The 18,333-nt window shown below is 29.9% G+C and overlaps 2 protein-coding genes and 1 pseudogene across 2 annotated transcripts; all 3 read right to left on the bottom strand.

Moving 5' to 3' along the window:
* Positions 1–49: 49 nt before the first annotated feature.
* LOC140886638 (dirigent protein 22-like) lies at positions 50–1,194 on the bottom strand. The gene is made up of 2 exons (XM_073293328.1): positions 951–1,194; positions 50–339 (listed from the first exon to the last, which is right to left on the bottom strand). The coding sequence occupies exons 1-2, from the start codon at positions 1,192–1,194 to the stop codon at positions 50–52; spliced, it is 534 nt and encodes a 177-aa protein (XP_073149429.1).
* A 5,562-nt stretch (positions 1,195–6,756) lies between these two features.
* On the bottom strand, positions 6,757–7,794 carry LOC140893611 (homeobox-leucine zipper protein HOX18-like). Its single transcript, XM_073302696.1, has 3 exons — positions 7,422–7,794; positions 7,198–7,277; positions 6,757–7,072 (listed from the first exon to the last, which is right to left on the bottom strand). The coding sequence occupies exons 1-3, from the start codon at positions 7,755–7,757 to the stop codon at positions 6,757–6,759; spliced, it is 732 nt and encodes a 243-aa protein (XP_073158797.1). The 5' UTR covers positions 7,758–7,794.
* Positions 7,795–15,503: 7,709 nt separating this feature from the next.
* LOC140888463 (probable NAD(P)H dehydrogenase (quinone) FQR1-like 2) lies at positions 15,504–17,386 on the bottom strand (annotated as a pseudogene).
* Positions 17,387–18,333: the final 947 nt, after the last annotated feature.

The raw sequence follows: 18,333 nt of genomic DNA, 5'->3' as shown, positions 1-18,333 counted from the left end.
AAAGAGAGTGTTTTACATGATGCAACATAGACGACTAATTAAATCATAGTCAATAATGCAGTACGGTGATGTTGCATTGAATGATAGCATGATGCAACGAGGGATCATAATGAATGGTCTCGAAGGTGGCGTATCCCCTCGCGAGACGGAATATTCCCGTGCCGCCGACCACCGCCACCTCCCTCACCCTTTCGAACTGAGCACTTGTACCTTGTATCTCCAAGGTACTACCTTTGAACTCTTCGTCGTTGAACACAACCGATATCAACACATGAGTATTTGACCCATCCAATGCAGAGGTTACATACAAACCTTGGGCCCTTGCAATTTCTCTTGACTCTGTTGTTGAAAGATAATTTATAAATTAATAGTGAAAATTATATGAAGTTCAAAATGTAAAATAAAGAAAATATTAGAACTTTTAGTATTGTTCCTAACAAAAATATTTTATCGGGCTAACTATATGATTACAATCATCATTTCAGATACCCGATATTTTTATGTATATGGACACAAGTACCATTAACTCTTTAATAGAAAAAAGTTCAATAAAATTCAATGTGAATGGTGAATTTTCTTATTGGTTGGTTAGACTTGTAATTAACGATTATTCTTAATAAAGTTGCGATTTTACCATCAAAAAATGTATCCATTTATATAACAAATCTCACAGTCTCTCATTTATATGTTCTACTCTATGTAAGTTAGTAATTATTTAAATTTTAACTTTATAAGAAATGCATAGACTCATAAATCTTGTGAGACAATCTAGATATGTCAGACGTACTACCGGATATATTTATAATGAAATGTAATAATTTTGACATAAAAAATAATATTTTTATAATATAAAGTAATAATTTTGACATAAATAAAATATATCTCATAAAATTGAGCAATAAACTCGTGTATATTTTTATGCGTTTATATATTTGAAAGTTGAAACTAACCTCTGTCAATTCCTTCTGTTATTGGATCGTCAGTGCAGAAAATGGTACCAAACTTCGTGAACGCAAGAAGCCCATCATTTGCTGGGCCTGTGATCTCGATCACTGTTGCATTGGGCCCACCAGAATAGTCTTGGAAGTATAGTGTCATCCCTGTCTCTTTATGCTGGGGGAGTTCCGCCAAGGAACTTGCAAAGAAGAGCGCTAGAAATAGGAATAAGGACAACTTGAGGGACTTAAACGCCATTTCGGAAACCTGGAAGGGGGGAAAAGTGAGGATATTGAGATGGAATTTGTGTGATTTTGATTTGCATGTGAAGAATTTGTGAGCATTTATATATGGAGAGTGAAATGCTGCTTCATATTCCAATTTTTGTAATTTGGTGGAAATAAAGTTGAATAAGAAAATATTATATGGCATAGGATATATCGTACCTCATTTAATAAGAATTCATTATCTTTTTTTAAAACATTTTTTTATTGTGGGTTTATAAAGGGGTGGGTTTTCGGTATACCGTATAAAAAATATTGATATGAAAAAAATTTATACCGGTACCGATATCGAAATTCTGAAATTTTTGTATAGAAAAAATTCATACTCATACTGTATAGATATCGAAAAAAAATTCGATATACCAAAAAAATGTCTATATATCGAAAAAAGTTCGGTACGATATCCAAAAAATAGGTATTTTGGTTCCGTATCCCAGCCCTAGGTTTATTATGTACATGTTGTGCAAGTAAAAGTTCCAATTCTTGTCCTTACGCTACCTAACATCATGGTAGCAATGGCTGATGTTGGCCTACATGAAATTTGATTAGTTTATTGAGTTTGAACGTTTGATTAATTGAATTTTTCAGAAATACCAAAATATGTAATTTTTTTTAATGACGTGCGAACTCGAAACCACTATCTTTCGGTGTGCGTTGAGTAAATTCTCAGACTAATACAATAACATGCAAACCACGTTAGTCAGGTAAACCATACTGTAAACGCAAGTCATGTGCGACAGACTAGTCCAAAAAAGTGTTGGTAGGAAAATCAAACATCTGAGTACTGGTCAAATTCTTATCCACTCCACCAACTTGAACATCTCACTGGAGGCGAAAATATGTAATTTTTCATTAATTGAGCCAATCCGGACTAGGGGTGGTTCGATACGGTATACCGCGATATTCAACGAATACCGCAAAATTTCGATACCGATACCGTATCAAAAATTTTGATATGACATAAATTCATATCGATACCGTACCGAATACTGAAATTCGGTACGGTATCGGTATGATACCGTGTATATCGATTTTTTTAAACTGTTTTTTTTTTAAAAAAATGTCGGTATACGCGGTATCATACCGATACCGTGTATACCGACTTTTTTTTGGGTATACCGAAATACCAAAAATTTGAAAATCCTATACCGATACCGATACCAAAAATTTCGATACGATATAGATGATATGACAGCATTTCGATATTTTTCCCCGGCCATAATCCGATCGTAGTTAGAAATATATAGAAAGCTGATATTGACTTATAACTGATCTTGTAGCAATGTTTCAAGGTTGGGATGATATGCGTTGTTCGGTTTGAGACCAAATTATTCCAACAATTCAACAAACATCTCAATATGGCCAGCTAAAAAACAAAAAAAGGGAAGAAAAGAAAAGTAGAAATCGCAACAAAAAGATTACTCCCCCATTCTTTCGTTAATGTATATTTGTTTTTATCTATGTTTTACGAATTGCAACAAAGTCAGTTTAGTTCGCATTAATTTGGTGGATTTTTTTAACGAAAAACTGCAAATTTGGTCCCGTATGTTTGTCATTTTGCGATTTTGGTCCTCTATGTTTTTATATTTCTGTTTTAGTCCTGCATGTTTCAATTTTTGGCAATTTCGGTCCTTTTTATTCGAAAATGCTGACGTGACACTGTACACGTCAGCTCCACATCAGCACTGAATTGGTGTCACGTCAGCGCCACGTCGGAAAAATGACTAAAATTGCAAAAAAAATAAAGATAGCGGACTAAAACTGAAATCTGAAAATATAAAGAACTTAAATCGCAAAGTAACAAACATACAAGACCAAAAAAATAATTTTTCCTTCTTTTTAAAAAAAACCATGTACGTACCCCGTGAGAACCTAAAAATAGGAACCACTAACGCGTGCTACTATATCAACACCCCCGTTCAAGAATTATCAAAATTGAAAAACAAAAGACAAAAATTGCCAAAATGTAATAATATAAGAAATTAAGATATATCAAATTTTAACAGCATTTATAAAATATGAAAATCTCAAAACAATAAATATGCATGTTCAAACTTGTAATTTTTCCTCTCATCTATAAATATCGCAAACTAAATGGTATTGACTATTGAAGATAATAGTACCAAATAATTAAAGAAATCACTTATAAAAATTTAACCATAAAAATAAAATGTACTAATTTAATGGAATTACGAAGCACAGGTTATATTTACGACATAAAATTTTAAAACAGTTTTAAAATAAATATCAAATTAAAGTCTTCTCATCTAAATTTTCAATTAGTTGCATGGCTAGTCATGTGGCTAGGGGAAATATGCACTCATTAGCAAATAAATGAGAATAATCTCGAGTCTAAAGGCTATAAGAGCAATAAATATGGTTAGAGTCGTCTACTTACAACCATTCTTTAATTCACACCCCCTCCCTCCCTCTATTTTCAAGTTGATAATAGTTAATATCTATATCATATGCTACTATATATCTAGATATATGCATAAATAAATCTAATATTGTATAAACAATGTTTGTTTATTAATTTAACAATAAAATATTTACCTAATGCATTTTAAAATTGAGTTTCATAATTAAACACGAACGTCATTATTGACATATATATCTAGATATATGCATAAATAAATCTAATATTGTATAAACAATGTTTGTTTATTAATTTAACAATAAAATATTTACCTAATGCATTTTAAAATTGAGTTTCATAAGTAAACACGAACGTCATTATTGAAATTATATATTTGATGTAATCAAATTATTGGTAATTAATAATGGTGTGGTGCCTAACTTATAGAATTGATCGTGCAAATGAATCATTTTCCTTCCGGATCCCGTTTATAGTTTCGGTTTCAATTTTGTATTCTGAATATATATATATATATATATATATATATATATATATATCTCTTTGCATTTTCATGATATGCGTCAACATATATATTAGACATTTTCTTAAAAAAAATGATAAATTATTACATTACCGGAAAATTAAAAAATTTCCCTACATTCGGTCTTAATTTCTGCCATTTTGGTTATCTATTTGGTTAAATTTTAATTTTACTTTGCTAACTCTGTCTTTTTAAAAAAACAATTTTAGATCTTTTCGCATGTGAGGTCAACTTGCACAGTGCCACAACAGTACTTTCATAGAGAAAATACTAAATTAAAAAACACTGAAAAATACATGATTAACACTGAAATATAATATCACAGAATACCAAAATCACGGAAAAACAAATATAAATGACCAAAAATTAAAATTAAAATTTTATCTACTATATTATACGTATACATACTATCATAAAATTTCTAGATAAATAATCTATTTTACGTACGCGCGCGATGTGACATCGTGATAGAAAATTTTCAAGACGGCTTGGTATATATTGTAAAATTTTATTCCCATACTATGTGAAGCATTAATTTAGTGGTGTTAGTCCAATAAATTGATTTAGTCCATCAATTTGCAGTTTTAGTCTATTCATTTGTATTTTTTTTTTCATTTTAGGGATGTTTTATTTTAGTGCTAATGTGGCGAAAAATGACGACATGTCATCATAAAATTCTGGCATGACAATGAAGATTGCTGTCGTGATCTATATCACGTCAGCCCTTTAGTGAAAAAAACTGAAATTCAAAAATGCATATTAGTCGACTAAGACTATAAATCAACTTACAGTGTGAAAAATGAATAATATGTAAGTTGTAAAATTTTCAATTTTGATTATAGAATACTAAGTCAAAACTAGACAACTTACAAATTACTTTTTCAGTTTTCCCTCCATTGATACGGATATGTTCTTCTACTTAATTTTTTTCTATGAGAACTCATAGTCGCTATTTTTTGGTGTGTATTGGGCTCGAGCTAACACAGTATCCTACAAATTAAGTTAGCCTAAATCGCATTGAGCAAACTCCGTGCAACAAGCTCGCCCGAGAAGATAACGTTGGTAGGAGGAGAATCAAATTTCTGACCAATTGTCAAGAGTTTAATTACCTACTTAAACTTTACCAACTCGGACACCTTTTGAGGTTTTCTTCTACTTTATTTAATAGGAAAAATATATACAATGTTTGTCTTATATATTTAATATGGAAAAATATTAAACTAAAATCATAAATATTATTGAAAAACTGAAAGTTTATAGCATATAATTAAGACTCTCCACATAAATCTTGTAAAAATGTACAATAAATAATAAAAAGATAAACAAAAATTATTTTTTCATTAGAGTATTTTTTAACAAGACAAATAGTTATAGTTTGAAAAGAAACAATTTTTTAAAAGTTTTGGGAAAATTGTCTAATTTAATAGAGTGTGTAACTCTCTATATAACAAATAACAATCTATGTACACATAACATTATCCTTATATCTTTGCAGTTTGATACTTTATGTTGTTAAACTTTCAGTCTTAATTATATATGTATCTTTTAATTTTTGATAATTTTAGATATTCATCACCGGTAATATTAATGTGACACTGCATATGTCAGCACCATGTTGATATTAAATCAATGCACATCAATGCCACATCAAGACAATGTTGGAAAATGACTAAACTTGAAGAGAAAAATAATATATAACGAACTAAGGCTGAAATTTACCAATGACAAAAAAATAAATAAACAATGCCAAAATTAAAATACAATTTTCCCTATGAGATACTACGTTATCTTTTCGAGTCTATGACAATTTCGGTAATGGAAGATACTAGGCTAGCCTTCGGCATGCACATTCTGTAAATTAATTAATTTAAATACTAGTAATCAATGTTCCGAAACCTAACTAGTATATATGGTTTTTTTTTCCTTCGGAAAACTTCCAACTAGATCGGAAATAATACATAAAAGAAAGGAAGAAAGATGATGGAAGAGTACTAAAACAAGAGTTTTGATTATACATCTCAAAAGGCATGAATATTTATATTAAAAAAATCAATATAATATATGAAATTTTATTTTAGGAAAAATTACAAATTTAGTCCTATATATTTGTCACTTTGCGATTTTGGTCCTTTATGTTTTCACATTTCAGTTTTAGTCCGCTATCTTTATTTTTTTGGCAATTTTAGTCTTTTTTCCGATGTGGCGCTGACGTGACACCAATTCAGTGCTGATGTGGAGCTGACGTGTACAGTGCCGTAAGCATTTTTCGAATAAAAAGGACCGAAATTGCCAAAAATCAGAACATGTAGGACTAAAACTGAAATGTGAAAACATAGAGAACCAAAATCGCAAAGTGACAAACATACAGGACTAAATTTGCAATTTTCTCTTTATTTTATAAATTATACAAAGATTTACTTATATACCTGCACACACACACATTTATTTATTTTTGTATAATAAGAAATCTCACCGAATATGAAAGTATATCATTATAAAAAAATGATCAATATTTTTGGTATGAAGATTGATTAATAATCATTAACATACACATTTCTTTATCAATATGTAATTTATTCTTCTTTATATATGTATCCACCTATAAACCCTAGCTTTTTCCGATCCGGCAGTGCTGATTACTTACGTTTATCTTCATGGCCCACTTCCATAACGGCTTCTGCCGCCATTTCCTGCTTCGCGCCGCCCCTATTGTTCCAAGTTTTTTCACACCAGGGGCAAGTAATTTTAAGCGATGCCGCCGCAGCTTTTGGCAATATTGGGTTGAAAAACTGCCGCAGCGTCGGAGCCGCAGGTGGCGGCAGTGGGTTTTCTGTTTTAACCGTTGATCGGAGTTCCAACAGTTGTCTCTTTAGTCGTCGATTCTCGTCGCTGAGCGTTTCGCAGTTTTTCTTCAAGAACTCGCAGTCTACCTCGGTTTGCTTCAGTTTTGTCCTGCATAAACAAATAATTAACATATATACAATTTTATTTTTTAAATTGGGATCCAATTCACAAAAATGGAGGAAATATAATTTTTTTTATTATTATTAGAAAAAAAAAAAAAATTAACCATGCACCTTGCTCTTCGGTTCTGAAACCAAACTTCAACTTGTCTAGGTTTGAGATTCAATCTTTCTGCAAGTATTTGTTTCTGAGCCTGCATGCCCACCAAATTAATTAAATTATTTTTTAATCTAATATGATTTTTTTTAATATCAGAAAACAGGATTAATTAAATCCCGTGATTTTATATAATAATTATTCAAAAATAATAATAAAAAAAAAGTATTATAATATATACCATTGTAAGGGAAGAGTGGTGTTCAAAACTCTCTTCAAGCAAGATGATCTGATCTTTCTCGAGCCTCAGCTTCTTTCTGCTACAATTATTCTTGGAATAATTTCTTTCACAATCCTCCGCCTTGCTCCCTTGTTTCTCATCCACTTGAATGAGTTTCGGGACCGAGCTCGAAAACTCGGTATCGTGGCCATTTTGGTGAAGCGGGATCGAAAGATCAAGAAAAATCACCGGCTTATTCTTCTTAGAGTTATAATCCCTTCTTGGCTCATACGTGGTTAAGCCTAACCCCAAGTCGAGCCCGAGTTTGATGTTGGAAGCTTCATCTTTATCATCCATGGATGAAAAAGAGAAGGTTGTTAGGGGATGGAGATCTTTGTCTCTTTTCTCTTTTGTTGTCGATGAGATGAGAGACCAGGAAGGTGTTAGCTTAAGATTATTTTATATGGCTTTATTAATTATGATTTTAATAATTAATTAGTGAAATACATTTTAATTATGTATTTATTATATAGAGCAATTATTAATGTCAAAGAAAAAAGGACAATAATAATGGCATGCGTTAGGGTTATGACTCATTGGAAGAAACCAAACAAACTTAATTAGTCACTTAATGGAATCAATTAATTACTTGTTTTGATAGAGATTAATGAGAATTTGACTCATTTTTTGTTCACAAGAAGAACACAAGAATTGGGAATTGTTACTTGGTATTTATGCATTATTAAGTTATGTATTTAAAGCTAAATGAAATTGGTCATATTGATTAATTATTGTGATTTTTATTCAATTTGTAACCCCTCAAAATAAGAAGAGATTCATTGATTAGAGTCTCATTATTATTATTTTTTTTATTTTTCAAAAAAAAAATGATATATTGTTATTTACTGTACGTGTGAGTTATGCCCTTTTAATTAGTTTACGTTTTTGACTATATAAATATTCCCCTTCTATCTGCGTCCGCTTAAAATTTGGGGGTTGACTTTGATTTTCGCCACGCGATAAAGATCATACTTAGGATTATTTTTATTTGACAGTTTACTTGGGATGGTTAACATGAAATAAAACTATTTTTATTAATTCATTTTGTGTTTACTTGAAAAATATACCTTATTTGAGTAAACCAAAGTTCCAAATTATAGAAGGATTCTTGAGAATAGTATTAGAACTTAAAAGTCTATAACTCTTTCAATTCATTTTGTTTTGTTTTGTTTTTTTTTTTTTCAGATCTCTAGTAAGATTGTGTTACAAATCTATATTCATGAGATAAATCGATTTTATCTGGTATATTATGAAATTAATATATTTTCACGTAAAAATTAATATTTTTCATGAGTCGTATCTGATCGTAGATCTGTGAAATGATATCCTATATTGCAATATTAAAGTAATAAAAAGTGGCTTATAAACTCATGAGGTCACACGACTCACACAATCCGATAGTCAAACCTTTTGAAATGGACATCTCATGAGTTTATAACCTATACATTGATGCTCTCGTTGATTAAGAGCCAAATGTAGCAGAAAGGGCGACCTTGATTTATAAAATCATGAGGTCACACCACCCAATAGCTAGACAATACTTTTGGGATGACACCTCGTGAATTTATAACCTTAATCTGTCTCATAAAATTGATGAGTGAGATGATTACATATGACTATTTGTTTTTTTAATTTTTTTTAGAAAAATAATGTAAATGAATCAAGTCTATTTGTTGATATTTTCAATAGTGCAAATTTCGATCGCGAGTTGACTATAGTTGAACATATTTTTTATCGGAAGTTTAACATAAGATATTTAGTTATAAATTTTCCATTTTTTATAAAATAATAATTGTTTGTCCGTCAGAAATGACGTTAGTTAGATATTGTAAATATGACACCTTCATGTAATCATGTTAATGATTATAAAAATTAATTGTATTATATAATTACATTATATTCTCTATATTAAGTCAGAATACGAACAAGTGAAATTGGTTCAGATATCATCTTTCAACTTATTTACCAAATAATCTCCATCTACGATCTTTTTATTTTATAAATAAATATCTTATCTTACTATCTTATTAAAAAAGAGCACCACATAATAACCGAAATAAAATTAATTTGGTAGTAAAAAATGAAATATCTAGAGTTACGGATCATAGATGTCTAAGATTTTTTTTAAAAAAAATTTAGAGAGAGGTCTAATATTTTCGTATGATAATGATTGCAACTAAAAAAAATTCAACAAACAAATAATGTACTAAAAGAAAGCTTTTCAAAATTTGCAGAATATTTTTTTTTGTTTTTTAATTGTACGATCTATAAATCATTTATTTTACGGAAAATTGGACATAAATCCCTAATCACAAACTCCACTTTAAGTTCAGTCCTCATGTCATACATTCTTTTTCTGTACTTCCTGATGCACCAGAAACTTATTTTTAACTCCCTGTTTCACATATTTAATCTTTTTAACCCTTAATTCTTATTTTCCCTAATTATTAGCCCTAATTTCCTTCCCTTTGTTCTCCAACCCACTCTCGCCTCTTTCTTCTCCAACCCATGCTTCCTTCTTCTCTCAACTTGAGAACTCACGGGAGAAAAACCACGGCCTAAGAAACCCACTCACCTACAACACGACCCGCGAAGGTTTCGAAGAGGGCGATGACAAGGGACGAGTCGAAGCAACACAGGAGACAAAGGCTGTGAGTTTCTTTCTCCAAGTTTGATATTTTGGTCGGTTTTTCCAATTGTTTATGCGATTTTGTGATTGATTGTGCTGGATATATTTTATAGAAGTCGATTTATTTATTTTTTGAAGCAAAAAGTCGATTTATTTTGCATTATATAATTTTGTTATTTTTAAGCTTAAACATATAGATGATCAGGATACCAAAGTATATAAGGCCGTGTAATTCTTCTCCATTTATATTCTGATTCATTTTTTCGAATCAATAAAACATAAGTATTTGTCTCTGTTCGTCACCTCTCTGCTGTTTTTTTGAATTTAGAGGAATTTTCTTAAAAGGTCTATATCAAGGTAGTATATTGAATTTTGGTAGTATTTCTTTTTTGTTTTCTTTGTTCTTTGCTCTCTGTTCTTCGCACACTTTAATATATTGTTTTATTTTATGTCTTTTTATTATTGATTTACGGTAGTTTATTAGATAGTTTTATTTTGTGTCTTTTTGTTGTTGTTTTTATGGTAATTTATTTTGTGTCTTTTTGTCGATTTTTTTGGATTTGTATGTCCATTTGCAGCTGTTTTTTTGTTGTATATCTCTTTGTCACACTTTATTTTTAAATTCTTGTGCAATTAATTGGCACGATTTTTTGGGATTGAGAATAAAATTCTAATTTAAACCGTAGAATGAACAATTTATTTTCATATGAAATGATCACTAATGATTTTTCCCTTTAAAAAATGATCACTAATTTAGTGATCAACCACTATTGCGTCAATTTTATTATTCACATCTACATATAATCACCGCAATCAATTTTTGCACTATTTCATATTGTTGTTGTAATTTTAGTCTTATTTTTATTTTGTTTTTGTTGTAGCTTATGCATTCGATGTGTGCTAGTTTGTTTAATTTAGAGAGATTTTCTTAAAAAGCATATAGGAAAGTAGTATGGTGATTTTTTACCTTTATTTAAATGAATTTGTTAAATTAGCTTTTTGATTATGTGATGTTCCTAAATTATCTTTTTTTACCAACAATTCTAATTAGATTATTATTTGTTCGATTTTTGAAGTGTGGATTTTTTAAGGGCGCGTTGTTGCCGCACTTTTCAGTTTGCTACATATTATATTTCAAATAATGGAACCTCCCTTGAAGTTTAATATTTTTTTATATCAAGCTATCATAGATCTTTAATATGTCAAATGAAGAGTATGAATTACAATGGTGTATTTTGCATTATGTTTCCTTCAATTTGTGTTAGTTTATTTAATTTATCTGTCTTGTTTAGTTTGTTTTGATGGATAATTTTTAGTTTGTTTGATTTTTTTGGTGTGTTTTGCATTGTACGTGTTTCTTTGTCGTTTTTTTTAAGTTACTAAGTTTGATGGTATGTGTTGTTTGGACGAAATTTAGGAAGCGTATGATATATTAGAATTAGTAATGATGATATTGTTGTTTTTTCTTTTATGCACTAATGGTTAAAAATATTTGATGAAAATGAGGCACATATGCAGAGCAGAAAAGATGCAAATGATTCGAGGGAGAAACTAGAAGCACTAAATAAAAAATTTGATAAAGAAGTGTAGATTTTTGTGTTCCCAATTCACAAAAAATGGCACTTGTTCTTACTTGTATACAGAATATAGAAAAATGTGAACCGGGTTTTGTGTTGACAATAAGATGCAGATTTTGATTGTGGTATTTACACGCATTTGTGGGCGGTGCTCGTGATGACGATGAAGCATGGACGTACGAAAAATTATTGCACAATGAATAGTATTTAGAGAATATATCACCACAACCATTTCATGCGACAATAATTGGGTGTTCAGAAAAACGTCATGAAGATTTCATTATATTTTATGTTGTCGTTGGAGAGCAAACCATTTTTAGGTTTAATCAATTTTTTTTTTCGATTGAATGATTAGATGCAGGAAACATGCATATAATCTTTGGATACCGTGTATTTACTTTGAACTTTTTTTTATCTAATTAATGCATAATATTTGGAAAAAAAACAACTTTTTACCATCATTTGTATTTTTCAAGAGAAAAAAAACATTATCGACTTAATTATTGGCGCAAAATAGCTTATTTTAAATAAAAAAAATAGTCTGAATTCGTTACAAAATATGTATGGAAGATGTACCAAATTTAACTAATTCTCATACCACAATTAGACGTTATTATACTTTATTTTCAAGCAAAAGTACTACGTATCGTTACAAATGGTACTGTTTACTAACACCACAATGTCAAACATGTATGAAAGATGTACCAAATTTAACAAATTCTCATACCACAATTAAACGTTATTATACTTTATTTTTAAGCAAAAGTACTACGCACCGTTACAAATGGCACTGCATTTCTGATCACGCACCAACACCACAATGTAAAACATGTATGGAAGATGTACCAAATTTAACAAATTCTCATACCACAATTAGAGTTTGTTATACTTTATTTTCAAGCAAAGATACTACGTATCAATACAAATGGTACTGCTTTTCTAACCACGCAACAACACCAAATGTAAAAATGTATGGAAGATGTACCAAATATAACAAAATCTCATACCACAATTTGACGTTATTATACTTTATTTGCTAGCTAAAGTATTATGTATAGATATAAATGATACCGCGTTTCTGACCACGTACCAACATCACAATGTAAAACATGTATGGAAGATGTACCAAATATAACAAATTCTCATACCACAATTAGATGTTATTATACTTTATTTTTAAGCAAAGGTACTAAGTATCAATACAAATGGTGCTGTGTTTCTGACCATGCACCAACACCATAATGTAAACACATGTATGGAAGATGTACCAAATTTAACACATTCTCATACCACAATTAGACGTTATTATACTTTATTGCTAGCTAAAGTACTACGTATTGATATAAATGGTACTGCGTTGTTGACCACTTCATTTTCAAGCTAAAGTATTTTTATTTATACTACAAAATTAGACATTTGATATGTAAACACGTATTAATCACAATTGATGATACAAAATTAGGACATTGGATTCATAGATAGAGTTGTTTTAACCATATATGTTACAAACATATACAATGGATACATATACTTGTGTTTGTTAATTACCATAGATGCTACTAAATTAGATATTAAAATGCATAAACATGTTATAATCATGATTGATACTAAAAATTTAGACATTTTATGAGTGAAAATATTTTAATCACCATTGATGTTACAGAATTAGGACATTGGATGCATAGATAAAATTGTTTTAACCATAGATGTTACAAACATAAACAATGGATACATAACATGTGTTTTGTTAATCACCATATGTGCTACCAAAATTAGACATTAGGACTCATAAACATGTGTCAATCATCATTGAATCATGCACTTGATGCATAAACATGTATATGATTGGCACATGTTTATGAATCATATGTCCTAATTTTGTATCATCAATGGCGATTAGCACATGTTTACATATCAAATGTCTAATTTTGTAGTATAAATAAAAATACTTTAGCTTGAAAATGAAGTGGTCAGCAATGCAGTACCATTTATATCAATACGTAGTACTTTAGCTAGCAAATAAAGTATAATAACGTCTAATTGTAGTATGAGAATTTGTTAAATTTGGTACATCTTTCATACATGTTTTACATTGTGGTGTTGGTGCGTGATCAGAAATGCAGTACCATTTGTAACGGTGCGTAGTAATTTTGCTTAAAAATGAAGTATAGTAACGTCTAATTGTGGTATGAGAATTTGTTATATTTGGTACATCTTTCATACATGTTTTACATTGTGATGTTGGTGCGAGGTCATAAATGCAGTACCATTTATATCTATATATAGTACTTTAGCTAGCAAATAAAGTATAATAACGTCAAATTGTGGTATGAGATTTTGTTATATTTGGTACATCTTCCATACATGTTTTACATTTGTTGTTGTTGTGTGGTCAGAAAAGTAGTACCATTTGTATTGATACGTAGTTTCTTTGCTTGAAAATAAAGTATAAGAAACTCTAATTGTGGTATGAGAATTTGTTAAATTTGGTACATCTTCCATACATGTTTTACATTGTGGTGTTGGTGCGTGATCAGAAACGCACTGCCATTTGTAACGGTGCGTAGTACTTTTGCTTAAAAATGAAGTATAATAATGTCTTATTGTGGTATGAGAATTTGTTAAATTTGGTACATCTTTCATACATGTTTTACATTGTGGTGTTGGTACACAGTACCATTTGTAACGATACGTAGTACTTTTGCTTGAAAATAAAGTATAATAACGTCTAATTGTGGTATGAGAATTTGTTAAATTTGGTACATCTTTCATACATATTTTGTAACAAATTCAGACTATTTTTTTATTTCAAATAAACTATTTTGCGCCAATAATTAAGTCGATAGTGTTTTTTTGCTCTTGAAAAATAAAAATGATGGTAAAAAGTTGTTTTTTCCAAATATTATGCATTAATTAGATAAAAAAAAGTTCAAAATAAGAACACGTTATCCGAAGATTATATGCATGTTTCCTGCATCTAATCATTCAATCGAAAAAAAAATTGTTGTACTATTGGTCAATATTATGTATGGAAGCTGTACCAAATTTAACATAACACCATACCGCAATTAGTCTCTATTATATTTTATTTTTCATATATTGTACTACTGGTCAATATAACTGGTGCTGCATCTGACCACGCACCAACATCACCATTAATGTTACAAAATTAGAACATTATATGCATACATAATATTGTTTTAACCATATATGTTACAAACATTAGGACATTATATGCATACATAATGTTGTTTTAACCATATATGTTACAAACATATAAAATGGATACATATACACGTATTTGTTAATCATTATATATGCTATCAAATTAGACATTAAAATGCATAAACATGTGATAATCATAATTGATGCTAGTTATCAAAATTCGAAACCAAGATTAATTAACATGAAAATAATTTATTAATCAACAAAAAAAAGTTGAAAAATTTTGCGTTTAGATTGTACAAATTTTGACAAAACCTCTCAATAAATAGGAGATACTCAAGGTATTTCCCGATAAAAGTATAATTCCATAAATTAGTTGACAAGTGACAATAATCCGTTCATATTACAATGATACAAATGTCATGAAATAAAATTGAGTCTCACAAAAAGATCATAAAGGCAACGATGTGCCATTAATACTTCCGCTGGATCAACTACACTTTCTTGTAGATGCATTCTCGTAAATTATGTGTTCTACTATCTGTGAATTGAAAAATATATTAATGTAAGATTTTTACTTGTAGGGAGACATAAGTCAAACAAATAAAAAATTTATGTTAGAAAAAGAGAAACCAAAGGTTAGTTCATGGGTTCTTTGCAAGTTCGTCGATTCTAGTCTTTTTTATTACCATCCATTTCAAATATGTCGGTTCCAAATGTGTATCCTATTGGAACATAGACCATTCCATGATAGGCTAATTGTGTAACTGCAGTCAATCTGCAACATATATATTAACTGTGATTATAAAGAGAGGAGTCATTAAATCGGGAACATGAACTATACCAAACAAGGATTCATGTTAAATTAATTAAAGAAAATAAAGAAGAAACTTTCAAGAATAAAATAAATGACAATCAGAAGGTCTCTCTCGTACTAATATTCGAGCATTGAATTTGACTAATGATCGGCTCGTTAGATTCATTTACATCACTTTCTTGGGTCGTGCTCTGGTACACGGTTTAGGCAACTACATGGTCTTTGATGTTTCACTTTTAAGCAACCTACATACTTGGTGATTTTGTACTACAAATATTGGACAATTAATTATCCTCCCAAAGTTTTTCTAGAAAAACAAAGCAAGAGTACATATAAGAGTGTCAAATAAGTCAATAGCAATCAAGTGGCAAGAAAAGAATACAACATCAATCAAGTGTCAAGAAAAGAATACCACATTCTACTCAATTTCTAGCTACCAATACATCAACATTAGACTAAATGAAGCATGTAAACCACTCTATAATCTTACAAATTCAATATTATATCACTTTTATGCTTATTTGAATTCAGAATTTGACGGTTGTGATATAAAATCACATCGATTGTAGAATAAGCTGAACCATAAAAACAGAGTCAAATGCGAGATGTAACAACTGTCTTACACAGTGGTTTCTTGCTTGCTTCCTTGTGTCCCGGTGCTCACAAAGAACCCGAGAACTCCGACAAGCTTCTGCTCCCTCCACAACACCCCGGTCGAGTCTAAAAATGCTTCATCTGCCCTGTCATACGCCCCTACCTCTTTGGGAACCCGAACAAAACCATCTGCCTCCACCAAATCCTCCACAAAAATAACCGGAATCTCTTCGTTTTTTGGTGGCACTTTCATTTGATCCAAATCTTGTGGCTCCAAGGTCTCGGGAACCCTGTACAGACTACAGTCCACACCCTCCACCGCATCCACCCCTTTCTCGAGCATTCTGGCCAAGCACTCTACATGCCTGTACAATAGAACAGGATGAAAATTCTTAATTTTCGGGAAGTTGAATCTTGAAAACGGAAAGTGGGTTCGATTTTCTTGAGGTTTTGGAGCTCCAAGGGGATTGATCCATCGGTGGACGAAATGGGAAGAGGAAAGGGAAGTGGTTGAATCTAATCGGAAACCACAAACGATGTCTTGTGTTTACTGGGAATGCATCCTCCTACCCACTGAGAATCCAATTAAATCCACAAGGATAGAGGAAGGAAGAGAATTGTCGGTAGGGTTGAGGTAGGAAGCATATAAAATAAATAAATAAAATAAAATATTGGAATCAAAATGACAGGTAAATGAATATAATATTAGATTAGGGAGTGCAAAACAATTTTTTGTTTGTGTCAGGTAGTTCAAATAAAAAATCTCTGACTTAGGGACTGATCCACAAGTTTGGTTTGTAAATAGGGATTTATTCCCAAGTCTCCCTTTATTTTATTTATATTTTAATTATTTATTCAAATGTTTATACTTACTAATTTTAATAATTAGTTATATAAAATAATGTTCCGTGCATATCATGAGTGATTAATTACCAAAGTATCCTCTATATTTTTATTTTATAAATAAATATATTATCTTAATAATAAATTAGATTATTAAAGTATCTTCTATGAGCTAAATGTTCTTTTTCTCATAAATTTTCATAAATATTTTTATCTTTTCCATAAAATCCCACAATATAAATATATACGAGTTTCTTTTATACAGTCTTGATCCCCGCACCTTAGGGTGCGGGGGATCCATGCACACCCCAACCAAAAACAACTTCGATTGCCTTGAAATTTCAGGGTAGAATCGTCTCAAAAATGCGAATCCAACGATGTATCATATGATACAGATTTCAATACTGAAAATTAAAAGTTAGTGTACCAAAACAAAATTTTGAAAAATTAATGGACCAAAACCAAAACATGGACAAGTTAATGGATTAATAAAATATTTTCCCAAATTTATTTATTTATTGTTCCCAAATTAATTTATATAACTTCATTATGAGTTAATTAATAAAATACATTAATTCATTAATCATGTATTTATTATATAGAGAGTAATTATTAATGTCAAAGAAAAAAGAATAATAATAATTGCACGTCTTAAGGTAGTTTGAACAAAACCGTCTTAAGTAGGGGTGTTCATTCGGGCAGTTTGGACCGAACCAAACCGAACCGAAATTTCGATTAAACCAAAATTTCGGTTCTCCGAAAATCCAAACCGAAAACCGAACCGAATTAGGCGGTTCGGTTCGGTTTTTAACCGAAATTATTTTGATTTTTCGTTTTTTTAAAAAAAAAAATCTCCAAAAATCGGTTTTTTTGAAAAAAAATTAAAATAATTTTTTTTTAAAAAAACTAAATATTTTTAGTTATTCGAAAAAAATTTTGGAAAAAATTAATGGTTAAATCAAATATTTGTGATTTAATACTTTGAAAAATATATTTGAAAATAACTGCACTTAGAACAAAAAAATTGCTAACGTTTTTAATTTCAATAATAATAATTTATGAATTTATAAAAATAATGTAATATATAATGTAAATATGTGTATATATAATATAATAAAATAACTTCATTACTTTTTAATTATTTCTATTTCAAAAATCAATATTTTTTAAAATCACTAAATCAATACATTTTTCAAGTTGAATCCATAATTCAAGTATGTTTGAATAATTAGATAAATAATTAAACCA

The sequence above is a fragment of the Henckelia pumila genome, chromosome 3 (genome assembly GCF_033568475.1).
Source record: "Henckelia pumila isolate YLH828 chromosome 3, ASM3356847v2, whole genome shotgun sequence".
Classification (NCBI taxonomy): Eukaryota; Viridiplantae; Streptophyta; class Magnoliopsida; order Lamiales; family Gesneriaceae; genus Henckelia; species Henckelia pumila.
Note: the sequence above shows the minus strand (reverse complement) of the source record. Positions and strands in the feature narration are given on the sequence as shown.

Excerpts from the sequence above, each read along its gene's own strand:
- LOC140886638 (XM_073293328.1), bottom strand. The coding sequence starts at position 1,194 with ATGGCGTTTAAGTCCCTCAAGTTGTCCTTATTCCTATTTCTAGCGCTC. Across the intron at positions 340-950 it reads AACAGAAGGAATTGACAGAG|AGTCAAGAGAAATTGCAAGG; the intron begins GTTAGTTTCAAC and ends TTTCAACAACAG.
- LOC140893611 (XM_073302696.1), bottom strand. The coding sequence starts at position 7,757 with ATGGATGATAAAGATGAAGCTTCCAACATCAAACTCGGGCTCGACTTG. Across the intron at positions 7,278-7,421 it reads ACCACTCTTCCCTTACAATG|GCTCAGAAACAAATACTTGC; the intron begins GTATATATTATA and ends GTGGGCATGCAG. Across the intron at positions 7,073-7,197 it reads TTTCAGAACCGAAGAGCAAG|GACAAAACTGAAGCAAACCG; the intron begins GTGCATGGTTAA and ends TTGTTTATGCAG.